The sequence below is a fragment of the Ostrea edulis genome, chromosome 9 (assembly GCF_947568905.1).
Source record: "Ostrea edulis chromosome 9, xbOstEdul1.1, whole genome shotgun sequence".
Lineage (NCBI taxonomy): Eukaryota > Metazoa > Mollusca > Bivalvia > Ostreida > Ostreidae > Ostrea > Ostrea edulis.
The window spans coordinates 3,572,091-3,590,893 of NC_079172.1; the positions used below are offsets into that span (position 1 = coordinate 3,572,091).

The 18,803-nt window shown below is 34.9% G+C and overlaps 1 protein-coding gene across 4 annotated transcripts; it reads right to left on the reverse strand.

Annotated features, from left to right (window-relative positions):
- Window positions 1-4,770: 4,770 nt before the first annotated feature.
- LOC125658162 (uncharacterized) lies at window positions 4,771-16,788 on the reverse strand. Of its 4 annotated transcripts, none has more exons than XM_048889323.2 (4): window positions 16,682-16,788; window positions 9,526-10,411; window positions 9,074-9,241; window positions 4,771-7,222 (listed from the first exon to the last, which is right to left on the reverse strand). In XM_048889323.2, exons 2-4 carry the CDS (start codon window positions 10,365-10,367, stop codon window positions 7,063-7,065), a joined length of 1,170 nt encoding a protein of 389 aa, XP_048745280.2. In that variant the 5' UTR covers window positions 10,368-10,411; window positions 16,682-16,788; the 3' UTR covers window positions 4,771-7,062. The 4 variants fall into 4 exon arrangements, with proteins under 4 accessions (XP_048745280.2, XP_048745282.2, XP_048745281.2 ...); XM_048889325.2 differs by lacking the exon at window positions 16,682-16,788 and adding an exon at window positions 12,658-14,254; XM_048889324.2 differs by lacking the exon at window positions 16,682-16,788 and adding an exon at window positions 12,505-12,638.
- Window positions 16,789-18,803: the final 2,015 nt, after the last annotated feature.

Genomic DNA, 18,803 nt, shown 5'->3' on the forward strand with positions numbered 1-18,803 from the left:
TATGTAATTCTTAGCTTAAGGTATCATTAAAACTGTCATTCATTCATTTACTGTTTGCTCAGCTGTTTGTGTACTGTTGTGTATGACGTCACGTTTTTCTGTGTTCTTGAATAAATGGTAGATTATTTCATGGTGAATACCGAATAGACAATTCCCAAAGCACAAGCAATAAAAAAAAAACAAAAAAAAAAAAACAGCGCGTTTTTCTGTTTGCATGCGAAAATGAAAACATTGCTGTAAATAAAGTAACCATAGAAATGCTTTGTAAAAAAAAAAGTAATGTGTCAATTTCATGAATTGCATTTTTGTTTTGTTCGTTTTGTCGATTTTTTTAAGATTGAAAATCTTGAAAAATTGTTAAGTCGTACGAAAATTAGAACACCAGAAAATTATCTCCCTTGCCTTAAAGAGCATTTCAACCAATGAAATAATTGAAAATTTTCACTTCATGCACTTTCTACCAATGAAAAAAGAGAGGAAGTGCAAAGTCCGAAGACTGTAAAACACTTCAACTCTGTATACCGTCTTCCAAGGAAGACGGTAATTATCTCTTATTTCTTTGCTGATTTTCTCAGTTTTTCTTATACACTTTAGAGCCTTGCTTCGCGGACGGGCCTTCGGCCCGTTCGACCTTCGCTCGGTATAAACAGTCATTCTCGTTTCCCTTCCCTTTAAAAAAGCTGGTTTCATAGCCCATTGACATTTTAATAAGTACATGTACATATTTACCATTCAGCTGTTTGTCTCTTATTTTACAAGTTTTATTGTATTTTCAACAGCCTTTCTTTTGATTCCATGTTTACATTTAAATATCCACCACATGAATGCCCTACATAGGTGAATATAACGAACAGTGATCAATCTCATAACTCCTATAAGCAATACAAATTAGAGGTTTGGGCAAACACGGACCCATGGATATACCAGAGGTGGAATGAGGTGCCTAGGACATGTAGGAGGAGTAAGCATTCCTTGTCGACTGATCACACACGCCGTGAGCCCTATATCTTGATCAGGTAAACGGAGTTGTACGTAGTCAAATCAGTGTGCCAAGAACGGCCTAACGATCGGTATGAAAAACGTCATACAGCATTTAACCCAATCATGGTTTGTATTGGCAAACTATATTACGAAGTAGTTCCAAATTTAGTATCTGAAAACAGCGATTTTAAAGAATTTACAGTAAGCATCAATTTAATTGCACCAAAAAGCATTTCATAATATGACTAAATATTTAATCCAAAACATAAATGTTCCCACTTGGATATTAGAAGCTTTTACAAGATTTCTTTAAAAAGCCGTTGACAGAGATTTAGTGGAAGTAACTTACGGAACTCTAGGTGCATTAATTCTACGTCATCATCACTGCGTCAGTTACAGTGTGGTGCTCCGCAGGGGAACTGCTTAGGTCCATGGTTGTACCTTACGTATGCGGGTACATCGTTCGACGTTATTCCTCCGACAATTTCAGTCTATTGATTTGCGGATGATCGTACTGCAAATAAACGGTTTAACCCTACCTCCATTCACAACGAAACCAAAGCCATCCGAGAACTTGAAAAATGTGCTGAAATCATTAACGATTGGATGAATGCAAATAAGCTGAAAATGAGCACATCAAAGACCGAGTTCATTTTATTTGGCAGCAGGAGGCAACTGGATAAATGTAGCACAAAAGTTATTAACATTAATGGTGATGAAATTGAACTAGAACGTTATATAAGATACTTAGGTGCATATTTGGATGAAACTCTCAATTTTAAGGAACATGTAAAAAGGAAATGCCGAACAGCTATGATCAATTATCTTAGGATAAAAAGTATTCGCAAATATCGACAAAGGAAGCCACAGAAATTTTGGTTTTATCTTTAGTAATTTCTCATTTGGACTATTGTAATGTGATTTTATACGGCATAGCACAGACATAGCATATGTAAAATGCAAAGAATCCAAAACTTGGGTGCGAAACTGGTATTAAATCCTAAGAAATTTGACAGCTCTAGGGATGCTCTCATTGATATACATTGGTTACCTATCGATTCTAGAATATCATTTAAATTATTGACCTTCATGTTCAAGTGTCATGTGGGCGAAGCGCCATTGTATTTAACAGAACTTTTAACGAAACAGGTACCAAATAAAAAGTTGCGCTCCGCTCAATCTTCTGAGAGTTGCTACACTGTTCCTTTTAACATGCGTAAAACTTTCAGTGATAGAAGTTTCGGAACCATTGGTCCGAGACTGTGGACCGGCTGAAATAAGAGTCCAAATCTTTACATATTTTTAAAGCCAAACTGAAGACACATTTGTATAGACAGTTTTAATGTACATGTTTTTAGTTTAGTATATGTAGAGTGTGTTTGCATGTATATGATGTATTGTTTATTCTTTTAAAGCTTTTTATATTATACATGTACAACGCCATTGAATACTTTGTGTAAAATTAGGCGTTAAATCAAATAAAAACAGTTTCAGTAGGTAGAGGATGGGGAAATGCCTTAGCTCGAGGTTGTCGGAAGATTGAAGAGCCAATCAGGTAACGCGACACAAAAAGTGAGGTCACGACCTCCTATGTAAGGCTGCCAATGGATGTATAAATGCTCGGGTCTGGTGAAATAAACAACAGAACGCGACAAATAGAACTGATGCGTCATGGGATTTAGATGAGTCTTTTAAAAGTAGAACTATATTAGCCTGACGAGATATTATAGTAGAAATTCCTTCGGAAAAGTTATTCATACTCCCATGAAGTGGTTTCGAAGCGGGTATGCTAAATATCTTGACGCCCGTTAAAGCATGCAAATTTTGTTTTAAAACGATTAAAGACAAGTCGTAGAGATCACTTACATCAAATACCAGTCAAAAATATATGGGAATACATTTCTCAAACTGCGAAATGCAGCTGTGAGTGGTTTTATTTGCAATCGGTGTGTTAACTACGGAAAAGTTTTTGTCATTGCCGAATATACATACGTAACAAACTTCGATTCGTTGATTTGCCATCGTGACTCTGTGCAGTAGCCAATCAAATGACCCGCACATACTAATTACATACGATGATTTTTCGGCGAGTTTGTCCACGGGTGATGAGTAAAAGACGAGATCACCCATGGGTATCCGACTTTGCTTACCATGAAACACCACAGATATTATAATCAAATGTAAACTTGGTGACTGAAGCCTTGGTTTTCAGCTCACATTTGCATTTATTTTTCTCATATAACGATCTAGTTTGCCAATACAATCTATCATTGGGTCAAATGCTGTCTGACGTGTTTAATGCCGATTGTTAGGCCGTTCTTGGCACACTGATTTTGACTACGGATAACTCCGTTTACCTTATCAAGATACGGGTCACGTCGGGTATGACCGGTCGACAGGGGATGCTTACTCCTCCTAGGCACCTGATCCCACCTCTGGTATATCCAGGGGTCTGTGTTTGCCTAACTCTCTATTTTGTATTGCTCATAGGAGTTATAAGATTGATCACTGTTCGTTATCTTCACCTTTCATGGGAGTATAAAAGATTTTCTAAGATTTAATACATTTTCACTAATGGCCAAATTGGCCCTGCCTAAGGGCTTGAACCCCTGACCCAGAAATTTCACAATTTAGGTAGAGAGCTTCATAACCACGCATTAAGTTTCTCTCCCACATGTGGGAATAGAGATTTTTGAAAATATGGATTTTTAAAGCATAATTGGTTCCAGGGGTTGTAAGGTTAAAAAAATATCCCAATTTATATTCCTCTTATCCTAGAGATGCTTCACACCAAAAATGGTAACAATTGGCCTTGTAGTTTTCAAGAAGTTGAAAATGTAAAATTGTTAACAGACGACGAAGACCAATAGCAATAGGTCACCCCAGTCACTCAGGTGACCTAATTATGGACCTTGGATAAATATTTTCAATTTGTACGTGATCTTGGCCCAATAATTTTGGTATAACATATTGTGTGGTCATAGGCAACTTTGATATCAAACATGAGATGTCACTAATAATAACATCTTCAAATTATTCCCATACAACTATATGTCCTGTGTAAAATGATAAGGTCCTAGCTTGAAAACTAAGAGTTCAAAGTTACCCTGAGCAAATACTGGGTGAAATGTTAAGAAACTTGAGAGAGGTTCAATGTTCTTGTAACAGGGAAGGAAAAAATGCAATGGACCAGACGAGGATTTGAACACAGGCCCCCTGAATCTCTCGTCAAGTGCTCTATCAATTGAGCTATCTGGCCACCATCAAGTAAACCTGTTGAATGACATATTCTTCCCTCCTGAAATGCCTTCACACCTTAATGACATCAAATCAGGATCTTTATCACCTGGCATTTTTACCTGTCAATTCCAGGAAAGTTTGAAATTCGATAATCAGAAACAAACTAAACCCAAATGTGGTCAAGGACTTAGGTCATGAAGGTCAAAGTAAACAAAAAAATCCTGCAATGTAGATGTCATATTTTCACCCAAACTTATATATAGTTTGATGAAATCATCTTTAAAAAGATTAATCAGGACAGAGCTTAGACTTGTGTGAACTTGACTATCAAAGATGTGATACCTACCTCCAAAGATATGATACAAGGTACATATTAAAAATTGACTTTTGATAAAATTGAAGAAGCTCAAACGCAAGTATTTCAATCTCTGTAGTGTAATATGTTTCAATGTAAAGTTATAACACTGCATTGAAGGCACGATTCCACGCATATTTCTGAAGATTGCTGAGATTTTCACGACAATTTCAAATCACAATGAGAAGAAAAGCGACCATATTCTGATGCTTTTAATACTAATACATATTGACGCAGATTCACGTACTGATAAAATAATCATTTGCTACACATGTCTTTTGAATTACTTCCTGGTTACGTACATGTGTATATCAAACTCAAATTTTTACAAAAAATAATGCAGACAAAAATGAAAACATAGTATAACAAACATACACTAGAACGGTATAATGTTTCGAGAATAACCATGGGTCACAATGCTCACGATCACCTAGCTCAGAAAAATCATCTCATAACCCGGAATCCCTTATTCAATCGTACATAATTGAGACTAAAATTTGAAAACTCAATACATGTATTTCTTAAGGGTCGGTGGGTGGGCTACATTTTAACCTCTCAGACTACTACATACTTACCCATTCTCCTGGGACCATCTGGTGTGACCTTGAATCATCTGGTGTGACCTTGAATCTACACTATGTGTATGTTATACACTACATGTATGTTTCTAATGAAGTGTTTTCTTTCCATGGGTCTAAGATTTGGCAATTTGCTGGCTCAAAGGTATGCTAATAATTTTAGCAGAATAAATTTTGGCTGACAAGGAAGAGTTATTTCTCTTGCAAATACTGAAGTCATGATTGGGTGCACATTTGACGAGTGAAATTTTGGCGGAAAGCTATCTAACTGCTAGAATTGATTAATCCATGGAAAAAACATTATACAGTATTTGTTTACTCCTACACTGATCATTCAGATCATGTTTAGTAAAAACTCGGACCTGAACTATTAAAGTAATTCTACAAGTATATCAATTTCATGAAATGTAGTCGTTCTTCTCTTTATGTTGTTTTATGTACCATTAGAGAACTTATCGCTCATTTAAGGATGCCGTGACACAAATTTTGACCAATGGATGGTGCTTACGGCTGTAGCAGTGAGGCTTGTTTATCAATACCAACATCTACCTACCACGACACAGAACCTGGGTTTTCCAGACCTGTGCCTTTCACTTCTAATGCTCGACAAAAAAGAACAGTTACTGTCTATTTTAAATGTCTTGGTTTTTATGCAACACTGAGATTGAGAATTGAACATGGGTCTCTCAGTTGTGAAGTAAATGCCCCATTGCTATGGTAGTCCCCATTAGTGGTTCCAACATGGTCAGGGGGTCATAGTTTCAAATGACATATATTGAAGCTTCCATATAAATTAGGGTTATCTTTGTCTACTGTACTGAGAGAGAAATAAATGAGTACTTCCAATGTTCATTATTTCTTAATCATCTTTCTCTTTCATTTGCAAATTCCCTTAGTTACTAAAAAATGTTCTATGCAAAGTTTACTTGAGTTCTGAAGATACAAAAAGTGGTTTGTAAAAACTTGGGACAGAGCAGATCAAACAAATCTTGATCAGAGTCTTTGGCTCAAGTGAGACAAGAACTGGAATCATTTTTTAATTAAAATGAACAAGAAACATCTGGGATGTAAATAAATATTAATGCTTGGATTAGCAAAAGCATTTTGTTGAACAGAGATCACAACCATCAGTTTCATCGATTATGTACATTGTAATTCATTTAACGAAGGCAATTGAAGACTTTGTTATTTTCTTCATTTCTTTCCCATTCAAATAGCAGATGATATGATCACTGATTTTTAAAACAAAAATAAACATTTACTATTTTAAGATATACAAATCTTTAGAGTGATAAAAACACAACCTGATGAACACTCACATAAAATATCTAGAAGAGATCTTCCAAAATTTTCGTTTAAAATTAATATTTGATCTAATTAAAAACATTTCCATGCACTACCTATTAGCACCATTCAGAAATTCTTACATGTGTTGGAAAAAATAAATCACAATCAATTCAGGAGTATTCGATCGTGAACACAGATTTCTTTTTGATATAGAGCTAGTTTACTACCATGCTCTTTTAAAAAATAAAGGCTTTTCCCCAACAATAGTCTATCAGAACATATTCCAAACATTAACTAATATTTCTAGTCTAAAATAAATACATATAAGGTGCCCTTTTATCTAGTTGACTCCAGAAAGTAACTTAACTCCTGAAAAGTACACACACTCAATACACTTGATGGACATTATAAAATCATGATGCTGAGCTAAACACCTCTTCAGTAGCTTAAAAAGGCTTGATATAAACGAAAATAAAAATACAAAAATAGAGTAAAAAAAAAAGCCAAAATTGTTCAAAATGCAAACTATGAAATAAAGAGACTCGATCTGACATACCAACTGATTATGGTCACAGTCATTGTTAACAAGTGCAGATAAATTCCCTCCCCTGGCGACTAGAGCTACCAGTTCTCTGACCTCTGCATCATCCGGTTAATTTTACGGGGTGTGGACATTTGGTTGGTCTCCCCTTTCATGATGGAAAACATCTCGGAGGACTGGTTTTTCTGATAAGAATATCTGCCCTCGGGTCGTGTACGTGGTGGTGAGGTCTTTGGCCTCCTATATTAACACATAAGTTTGTATCCATTACTGATATTATTCTGGCATGTATCTGGTTCTTCAAAATTTTTAATGACTGGGAGAAAGCATTCTTTCTACTAGAATCTTAGCCTTTTTTACCATCTGCAGAACCTCTGGATCAGATTGATGATTTTTAAAATTGAAATGAGTATTATTAGAAACTAAAAGGTCAGTCAAAGAAGCGACCCACAAGCCTTAATTATTGGTGACCCGAGTATTCAGTTAAAAAGTATCACTAGCCTCAATATACAGTAATTTTCCTGTTCATCGGCAGTACTGGAGTTGTGAAATTCACAATTTTGGTTCACCCTTTTTTGCTTTTTCCAATTCTACATTTAGTTTTCATACAGCATCAGCAAAAAATTAAAATAGGAGTCTTTCAAAGGACAAGAGGCCCACAGGCTTTATCGGTCACCTAAGTACTAATGAAAAAGTATCATTACTCCCAAGGGCTATGAAATCTAGAAAAAAATTCCTGTTTTGAATATACATGTATATCTAAGCTAAATTCTAATGTTCAGCAACAGTATAAAACAAGATGTGTTCTTAAACCTCCAATGCCCTCAAAAAAGCATAAACTGATGAAAGGTTTTTTTAAAAATGATATAATAGGTGTATTAACATTAAAAGATATGACTAATTTGGACCCATCCTAGAGTAAAAACCTTGGGTTGTAAAATTATCATTTTTTGTACATCCTTTTCTGCTATTCCTAAGTATGCATTTAGATTTATCAGCAAACTTACAGATAAATACTGTAAGTTTGGCCCCACCCTAGGGTCAGAACCCCTACCCCAGGGATCATTAAATTTACAATTTTGGTAAGGACTACCTGCTCTTTCTAAATATCCTTGCTAAAACCCCTGTTCTTATTAGTTAAAAGTATACTTTTAGTCACTGGTTATACGCAAGAGGGAGGGGGACGCTAGTTTTACAGTATAAAACTAAACTGTATCTATTAAATACCTTCTATGAATTTTGACCTTTCACCCTCTGAACTCAAAATCAATAGAGGTCTTCCTTGTGTTCTAGAGATTTGTCACCTTTAGTGTCAGTGCATAAGCTTAGAAATTGAAGTTATCATCTGGCCTAAAGACCTGAGAATAGACTTTAGTCAAAATTTTGATTACTTACACCTAAAGATTATCTAGCACAGACATTTAAAAAACACTGATGGTTAATTAAAAAAAATCAAATACAAAAATATACCAAAATTTTTATTCGTTTATGAAAATTATTTCAAATTTACAATACGAAATATACATGTTTATTATATACCCATCAATGTATCGTTCGCTGATACTGTGGATTTCACAGCGTGTGATCCGGTTTTCCGGATCACCACACTGTGGTTTTCTGATTCCGTATCAGTATCCTCTGAAACTGATGCCGTCACAATGACGTCACAATGCATAAACGCAACGTTATTTGTGGAAAATGTTGACCGCGTAACAAAACAAAACTGCGTAAATAAAACATAATTTCATGGTATGTCTGTGTTTTTGATAATCTGGATTACAATTATTATCTTATAAATGTGGATTTAAAATGCAGAAGGGGGTATATAATAAATTTATCATTACTACATTAACTTGATCCGAAGAGTTGGATCACGTCTCATTGACAGGCACGGATCATCAGATCAAACTCGACGCTTCGCGTCTCGTGTGATCTGATGATCCGCGCCTGTCAACTCGACGTGATCCAACTCTTCGGATCAAGTTACTGTAGTAATAATATATATGCACCATACCCCCCCTCTATGCCAGTCTTTATGAATACACTAATGCACAACGTGAATACTGTCAATCCTAATCTCATCAGACTTACGGTGTTCCTGACTCCTGCAGATGTAGGGGTACTTTAGGGGTACGGACAGTAGGCGGGGGAGCTTCCATGTCCATGACCTGGAGATTTTTAGCATGCTGTTCATAGTATCTGTCTGCCACTCTGTCACCCTCCGGTCTAGACCTTACCGCTGGTGGGTTCTCATCCCAGCTTAATACAGAAAATAATTACTGTTACATGTATATGCATGACAGCTCACAAACTATCCATATCACTCAGATCTAATATACAAAAAATGTTCAGTATAATGATTAAATCTGGTATCTTTAATATTTATAGTTATCGGATACTCAGACAGCTTTAGGGACTGTTGGGTTATACTAAATAAGACTGAGAACTATTACCCTGGTCCCTCCGATTTCTGACTAAATAAGACTGAGAACTATTACCCTGGTCCCTCCGATTTCTGACTAAATAAGACTGAGAACTATTACCCTGGTCCCTCTGATTTCTGATGGAGTTTGCTGATTTTGGGTTCCTGTTGTGGTAGATGTCCCTCCATTCTCAGCATTGGTCCCATATCCTTCCCCTGATATTTTTCCTGTACCTCCTCCCCTCCATAGTAAACCTTAGGTGCAGGCTGCTCTGGCAGTGGAACATCTGCATAATTGTTCATCAGCTTACTGACTGTGCCCTTATTTCTCTCAGCATATTCTTCTGCATCCATCCCTTTAACTTTTGGTCCTTGCCTTCCCTCATCAACATGAAGATTTCCATAATTGACCATCAAATCCTTCATGGCACCACCTTTCCCTCTTTCAGCCATTTCTGCAGCTTCAGCTTTTACAGTCCGTGGTTGTGTAACTTTCTTGACAGGGGGGTCACCATACCCTCCCATGCACTCACTCATAACCCCCTTATTTACTTCAGCAACTCGCTTGGCTTCCTCTGTCCTCAATCTTTCTCCTGGCCGAGGAGATTCATAGTTTTGATTTTGGCTGTAATCAAACCACCTATCCATTGCACCACGATTGCGGTTGGCATACTCCTCAGCCTCCGGTTTGACTCGATGATGGACCTCAAAATCTGGAGTGTTGTTAGACCTGCCAGACATCAGGTTCCCTAAAGATCCTTTATTGGTCTGGGCATTCCTTCGGGCTTCTGCAGACATGATCCTCTCCCTGGGGTTTGGATCAGGGAAATCTTGCCCATTATCATGGCTGAACCAGTTTCCAGCATCCTTTTGCCTACTAGCATTTTGAGCTGCCTCAGGCCTCACACGTGGGTGAGGCTTGGGTGTAGGGCTTGGTGTGTAAACCCCGTTGTTTGTTGACATTTTGTTCTTTCTTCACTCGCTATCACATTAGTTAGTATTAAGCACTACAAAATCAATATAAACCAAATAAAAAATTAGAAACTTTCATTGTTTTTAGGAAAAGGTAATAAACCCAATATCAATTAAAACTTTCATGATCATTTTCAAGAAAAGTAGATGAGAAAATCCAAAAACACATCTAGAAATTAGAAACAGCTACTGATCACGACTGATCAATTTTAACTATGAAGCAAGCACTGAATCCTATACAATATACATGCAACTTTTTGTCATACACAGTACAATTTCTTTAAAACAAAACAACAACTACTGTATTACCAATGGCATGGATGGATTCTCTGTACCTGTACAACTTTAAGAGCTGTATTTCCATATATAGGAATATGTGATAGGTAATATCAGAACTTAATAAACCACTAATGAGTTTGGAGCCAAGTACTCCCCATATCAAGACCATCTGACCAACAGATTTCACACTTAACCTCACATTACAAATTTCTACCAGACTACCTTAGCATTTAAATCTATACTCTTTTAAAACTACACTGCTTTCCCATAAGAACCAATTCTAAATTACATGTCAGTGAAGTTTTATGAGAAACAAGTTTCACAGGTATGCTGTAATGACCTGTTTAGAATAAGGAACGTGAATATAGAGTGTGGTTTTTACTCTTGTTAGATGGGGGGTGTGACTGGTGTATATAAAACACTGAGGTCCTGAAGTGCACAGAGACAATTGCTCTTGACTCCAGGGGTCCACCAGCCAATGTCTGATCAGCAGTGGTGGTGACAATGTACCACCCTGGGGGGAGAACATTACAGAAGTGTTGACTGTGTCTCAAGCATATCAATCAATGCAGTGAAGGACCCGCACGACTTATGTCTACCACAGTACTTACACATGTACAGTAACAATTTAAAGCGGTACCACATGTAGAATGGATTGAAATTTCACTGTTATATGTGCATAGATTAGGGGTGTTCAATGTAACCAGTGAACACATGTAAAGGTCCACTGACATGTACTTCACAAATTGTTGTACATATAAAGGGAGTCCAGTGCAAGGGTAAATTTTTTTTATCTACACAATAAAATTAGATACATGCATCAATTATCTATATCTAATATCAGATCAAAACCATGAAGTCATAGTAAATAAGACAGAAACTGAATATACATGAATCAGCCCAATTTCTCAGCTCATTATTTGCTAAAAGCAAATGTTACACTACATTACACAGAGTTGATTTAAGAATTTATAAATTTTTATGAAGGTGAATCATTGCTTTCATTTTCTGCTGCCTTGTGGACAAAAATGTATTATTTTTAGTGAGCCAGACCTGGTTCAACAGCTTGTCTGACTAAACACATCTTTATCTCAATGCTTACTTGTCTTGTAGCAGATAAAACAACTTGTGTAAATATCTTCATTTCATTTATCACCATAATGACAACCAAGTGAAATCTCAGCTCCACATTAGAAATCTAATTAAAAGATTATCTCTGTGGTGTCACTGTTGATATCTCCCCTAAATAGCTTAAGTAACTTATATGATAGAGATAATATTCAAAATATAATTCACTTCACAAAATTTGAAATATTTGTAATATATATACATGTGTATCTTAGATATATATATGCAAAATATATGGGTATAAAATATCATAATATAATCAGATCATTATCAGACTATAAACAGAAACACACATATCCAAAGAAAAGGCCCAAAGCTCTGCAGTGTCGTCTCAAATATTTCATGAGAGCAAAAGGCAAAGATCAGATACCATTTTCTATATTAGTCAAATAACTGAATGTTAAACACTTACATTCATAAATATATATGAAAACACTCCTGCACAGATCTATACTTGTCTCTAATTTGCATGAGACAAGAACCTCTTAAAATCACACATTACCGGTAACACCAGACCACAAGTCCTCTCTCTACCTTAGTCTATAATACAAGTGTAACATCATTTTCACTCAACCATGAAGTCACTTTAGCTGTTACAGGCTTAACCTGCATACTATATCATGTTTACCTTGACAATAAGAAAATTATATGAATGGAAAATTTTAAATGATAGTGAAACCTATCTTAGCCTCATTAAAAGAATAAAGTGTCTTATACATACTGATGTGAAATTAAGCTCCTTATAATTCGCACCAAATACGTCTTATAGACAATTCACTAATACATCATACAAAGCCATGCTTTATCCCACACAGATTGCAAATTTAAGATTTCAACTTATCTGATAAAATAAGTTGTATGCATATTTACTTACATGTAAGAGTGTTGATAAATCATTCAACAGCTTAGAAAGAATCAACTGTAATCTTGTTCAGTGTTATACATTTATAAGGAGAAAACAGATCAATTTACAAGTCGGCAGAGAGCTAATTGATTTGATTTAAACTCCGATTAAAATTTTAAACAATGAATTCATTGCAACAAAGTGTACACACTCTGACATCGCATGCCCATCTACCAAGCTATGTATGAAGTGGAACGAGTGGCTCACGCTAATTCCCTTATATAATGCGACACAATTTGACAAAGCCAAGTTGCTGTGAATTCTGGCTTGGAAAATATTGCTTTTCATAGAATGCGAATAGCCTTGATATGTAGGGATAGGGGCTGCCCCACTAAATTTTTTTTAGAATCCCCCCCCCCCCTTCAAATTAGATTTTTCTCTTTCCAAGAATATGTTTTGTCCCGAACTTTTCTTTGACCCCACCCATTTTGATACTGTCTCTTAAAACACAAAGACCACATGTACAATTATAAAAAAAAAAATACATTGTGCATGTACTTCAGAGTACCAGTCCAAAATTTAATACAATCATTTTTACCCTGCCATCAAAGCATTATACCTAAACTGAATATCATCATCTAAATAATCTCGATATATCGTTCTATCAACTTCTGTAATAATGCAGAGAACAAGTTCACTGTCTGCATTTGCTATTCCCCATCTGTCTGGACACACAGATCATAAGCTGACCACATATGTTATGTACATATTGCAATAAATATTAGGATTCATGACAGATATACCATGTGTGAATTCAGAGAAAACAAAAGCCTGATGTAAGGGACGTGTGCTGTTATTGTTATTCCCATATGATACTTTATGCTAAAGCCAACTACTGCAGAACTAGGCACTCAGACTGCAAATTAGAAGCCCAACAAGCACACAGGAGAATTATCAATTAAGAGGCAAAAAAGACTGTAGTGTTGCCATATGTTTCGGATCAACAATCAGACACACTGATTTTGAAAGCTAGCAGTGTTTGAGCATATGATGAATGTGAATTTGCAGACTTGTATACTAACTAGTCTAGTGATATGTTAAGTGATCACAAGGGTTAGCAAAATGTATATATATTTATCAAATGTATATTCAACTTTATAAAAAATGACATTACTTAGCATTGTAAACAAACTTTATCTTCAAAACCCTTAATGAAATTAATTTTTTAAATCAGACAAAAAAATGTTCATATACAAGTGCCAATGTTACACGAAAGATTTATAAAATTTTAATGCTGATTTGTATTATTTATAAGCTATTTTTTTTTTATGATTCACAGAAATTTTTCAAAATAGTTTGCGGTAATGGTTCAGTGTAAATTCATTTTGCAAGTAGATAAAATTATGATGAAAAAGTGAAGATAACGAAGCGATTAATCTCATACATTCTATAGAAAGTGAAAGTAGGGTAAACACAGACCCCCGAAAACACCAGAAGTTGGATTAGGCAGGGATTTTATTTAGGATCTGTAGGGGGCTGAAATGATTAAATTAAGGCCCCCCCATTCCCAATGCTAAAAAGCAAGTATATAATTTTCCAAATTTTTGCTTTAAAATTACCAATGAAAACAAATCAAAGCAGGGTAGCCTTATTCTTCAAAATCCATCAAAGGCCCACAGATTACAAATTTGCTTTCAAAATTGTTAAGTAAACCTAATGTTTTGGCCTCTGTTTATTTGAATGTGGTATCAAATTAAAGCACTGACCAAAATGTAAGCCAGAAGGAGTCGAATTATTCCTTAATGCAATGGTTTGGTTTTCTCCCTACTTCTTTTATCCATGGAACATTTTTCCAAATTTCAAGCAAATGTCCCTATTTTTCCCAATTGGAAAGGCCCAGGCCCTTGAAATCAAGACCTTTAAAACAAGTCAGGTGCCTAGAAGGAGTAAGCATCTTATGTTTAGGACAAAGTGCTCAAGACCCCAGTGTAGTGAATTGAGAAATACTAGAGTATATTCCCCAAATCTGATAAATGCATACAATCAGATAATCAAGATTTAATATCTCTTATGCATGGGCAATAGCCATTAGTTGTTAACTACCCCGTAGGCTCGAATCAATGTTTGAGATTAAAGCAGGTGTCATGAAAGTTGTGAAAAATAGACTAAGTACTTTTACTATTTAGTTAAAGATTAGGATTTAATTGATTTTATGATAAAGAATATTTAATTTCTAAGAATTGCATGAAATGAGACTTCAAAATGTGATGAACAAAATAACTTTTTTTGCTAACAGAGAACTACACATCATCATACAGTCTTTCTTCAACCCCTTTTAACTCGAACATTATATATGGGCTTTCAAGAAAGACATACTTGGCTTTTATGCATTTCATTCAGTGATTTTTTAAGACCCATTTCACGTCCGAATATCGGCCCTTTCCCCTCCCAAAAATGATCAAGTTTTTCCCAAGTTAACTTGCAGTTTTCCCAATAATTAAAACTGGTGAAAAACGTATGTTAAAAATAAGTTCAATGTGAATAGTTTATTAACGACATGACAAAGACGCATCAATTTTAGAAGATTTAGAAAGAATAGTTGAAAATTTTAACACCTTAAAGAAAAGAAAGTTAAATAAAAGAAGAATGACATCAGTTTGTGTTTGACTTCTTGTTTGATATGATATATGTAGCATGTTTACAATAATGTCTAGGTTTTCCCAATTTGATCAAAATGTTGACATTTTTTCCCAATTTGAGTGCCACAGGACCCTTTTGAAAAATGTTGAAAGATCACCGTCATTAAAAGATCATGGGCATTAACAGTTTCAAATAACTTGCTTCTGCAGGGATTTTTTTAAGGGTCTGTAGGGGGCCAAAATAAGGCCCCGTTCCCAATGCCAAAAAGCAGGTATTTTCCCCATTTTTTGCTTTGAAATTCCCAAACAATGAAAACAAATCAAGCAGGGTAGCCAAATCTTTCATAAATCTTCTTCACAGGCCCACAGATTACAATTTTTGCTTCAAAATTCTTAAGACAACCTAATTTTTTGGCCTCTGCTTATTTTAATAAGGTAAGCTTAGACCAAATTGAAAGTCAGAAGGAGCCCAATTATACCTTAAAGCACTCTAAATAGGGTTTTTCCCCATTTCTTTGTATGAAACATTTCTCCCCAATTTCAAGCAATGTTGCTATTTTTCCCAATTGGAAAGGTCTGGTCCTTGAAATCACAACCTTTAAAAAACCCTGTTTTGATACATGTACATGTGTTTCATAGATTCATGGATACACAGCCATGATAAGATAAAAAACTGACACAACTCAATTTTACACATATGATTTAAATAAAATACTGATTCTTTTAGACAAAGTAAAGCTTGATCAGCTTTGACAAACTTTCTATTGTGTCACTTATAAAGTATGAAGATAGATGTGACACGTTTGTTCAAACCTGTAGCTCTGTGAAAACTGTGAAAACTAGCCATTTTCAACCTGAATATTGACAATAGGCCTAGCAGGAAAATCTTATTCAATATATGAGGCAATAATTCTGATACAGCATCAAAATACTGCAGTGCATTAAAATAAAAATGGCATTACAGTTACACAACATTTAAGTGACAGTATTCGTAAACCATTTGATCCTCTCTGCCACTTTTACCTATTTGTCAGCTGATATTAGTTACGCGTCAAGACTGAAGATAACTGCATGTGTGAGTCAGAGGAATCGCGGATTAAAGACATGGACAAAAACTGGCACATAAAAAAAAAAATTATTGGCAGTTAAGAATGGTTGTATAAATACGTGCAGTATCTGTATCATTGAGCAGATCAACGGGTTAAAGAAGGAGAAAAATCATACAATAATTGATAATACCACACGAGACAAGTCTCAGCAAATGACATTTTTCAAAATACAGAGCATGATTCATGATTGCGAAACTTTAGCTATAAAAAATGGTCAGTATTTTTTTCATTTTAAGGTCTTACGAAAATATCTGGTAGATTTACATAGCACGTAACATTTCTGTCTGAACACAATGAAATACATACCGTATGTCCAACTTTTCTAAAATCAAAACAAACCGGCGGCAAAAACGGAAGACAATATTCGGAATTGAGGTTCTTTCTGACAGGGTAGTCCAATGACAGTAAAATGCATAGTAGTAGGCCTTATATATATTTTTTAAAAAGAGCTATTTAAGAATAATTATCTTTGAGAGAAAAATAAATAATTTGCATTAAAGAACTTACTAAATGTTTTTCAACTGTATTTATTTGCCTTCATGAAAAACCTTTGTTTACTAAATCCACATAACCTTGTATCTACAAAACAAACCTTTCTATACATCAGAGACTGTTTTAATGTTAGAAATAAGTTTTCAACAGTTTGATATTTTGTAATGTATCAATATATATGTGTATCTATGTATGGCTAACAACACATTCTTATATAATGTGCTTTAGTGCCAATAAAGAATTGAATTGAATTGAATTAATATGGGGGGGGGGGGGGGGGGGGGGGGGGGGGGGGGGGCGACACCGAAACAAGTTCTGAATCAGTATGTTTAACCATATTATTTAGTAGATTAATAGAGCAACTATATTTATGCATGGATCTGAGGTATAATACTGAATTTTTAAAAGAAAAAATACATTTAACATTTTTAGTTCAAATAACCTGAATTAAGATGAGCTTTTCTAATTACTTGGCCATTGTATGCAAACTTTTCACAATTTCATCTTCTTCTACAGAACCAATTTATCAATGTGATCCAAACTTGGCACAAAACATCCCTGGGTAATGGGTTTCCGAGTTTGTTCTTTGAAAAATCCATGTCCTCGTGAATGCATGGGGAGATAATTAGTAATTTGTTAATATATATATATATATATATATATATATATATATATATATATATATAATTCATTGTTCAAATAACTACATTTTAAAACATATTTCGTTTTTGTTACATTAATTTAGATTTCTTTTACAAGATATAATTACTATCAATTCCGGGTTGTTCAAAGAAATGCCCCATACATGTAACTATTTATATAGGAATATAATTATTTCAACAGTCTTCTTGTAAATAGATTGGCCTCGCTTATACCGGTATTATAATAAAATGTATTTTATCATACCGGTAGAAGGCCATTAATCTCTTAAAGCTTACAAAAAGCGTGAGACGTTTACATAAATCAAAAGAGGGACGAGATAGACCAGGAATTCACACATTTCAGAAAAATCGTTGCCACAAAGATAATTATCATAAAAAGGGAGGGGGGTATTAATTAATATCCATACTTCAGGTGCCTGTGATCTTATAATTGGACAGAATTTGGTTCTTATCAAAATTATCTTTGTATGTCCAACTGAACTTTTAGAATTACTGTAGCTTAGATCATAATATTCGCATGAGACTAATAGAATCCTTCATTACTACGAGTGTGGGATAGGGAAATTCCACTGAGGGGACAAGATTCGCAGTCTAGGACGAGGCTTTGCCGAGCCTAGACAGCAAATCTTGTTCCAGAGGTGGAATTACCCTATCCCACACGAGTAAATAATGAAGGATTATTTTTCTCACATTTTACCTACAGTTGTTTAGTGCATATTTAATTTATTAAGAGCTTTGAGAAAATTCTAAATTATCAAAATCCTCATTTGAACTTCGATGCAAAAACTAATTAGATAGGCAGAAAGAGCACATCCGAAAATGGTTTACACTGTAAGTGTAAACTAAAAAACCCAAGATTGTCCAACAGAAAGCTATACATTAAAATTTAAAGATAACAATGCAAAATATTTTAAAATTTACTAAACCGTGTAACGTAAATCTTCACCGTGTAATGTAAATCATAGAAAATATGACGTCACAATCAAATGACGTCGCAGCAGTGCGAGACAGAAAAATCTCACATGGGTAAGTCGATCTCACACTGGTGATAATGTGAGAAAACAAATTCCTCCATCTGTTGTGTTATGAGCTTGTTAAGTCTTTGCAAATTTTGTAGTACAACATACTGCATATATGTCTCAATATCATTAATGTTAGAAACAAAATAATCATTCATATTAATTGTTGTGTAGCTACATTTTATGAAAAAGGTGTATTTCTTGATGTAATAATTATTGAATAAGAAACTTGAAAATTTTCATTTCACTAAAGGA

Excerpts from the sequence above, each read along its gene's own strand:
- LOC125658162 (XM_048889323.2), bottom strand. The coding sequence starts at position 10,367 with ATGTCAACAAACAACGGGGTTTACACACCAAGCCCTACACCCAAGCCT. Across the intron at positions 9,242-9,525 it reads CAGAAATCAGAGGGACCAGG|CTGGGATGAGAACCCACCAG; the intron begins GTAATAGTTCTC and ends TTCTGTATTAAG. Across the intron at positions 7,223-9,073 it reads CTGCAGGAGTCAGGAACACC|GAGGCCAAAGACCTCACCAC; the intron begins GTAAGTCTGATG and ends GTGTTAATATAG.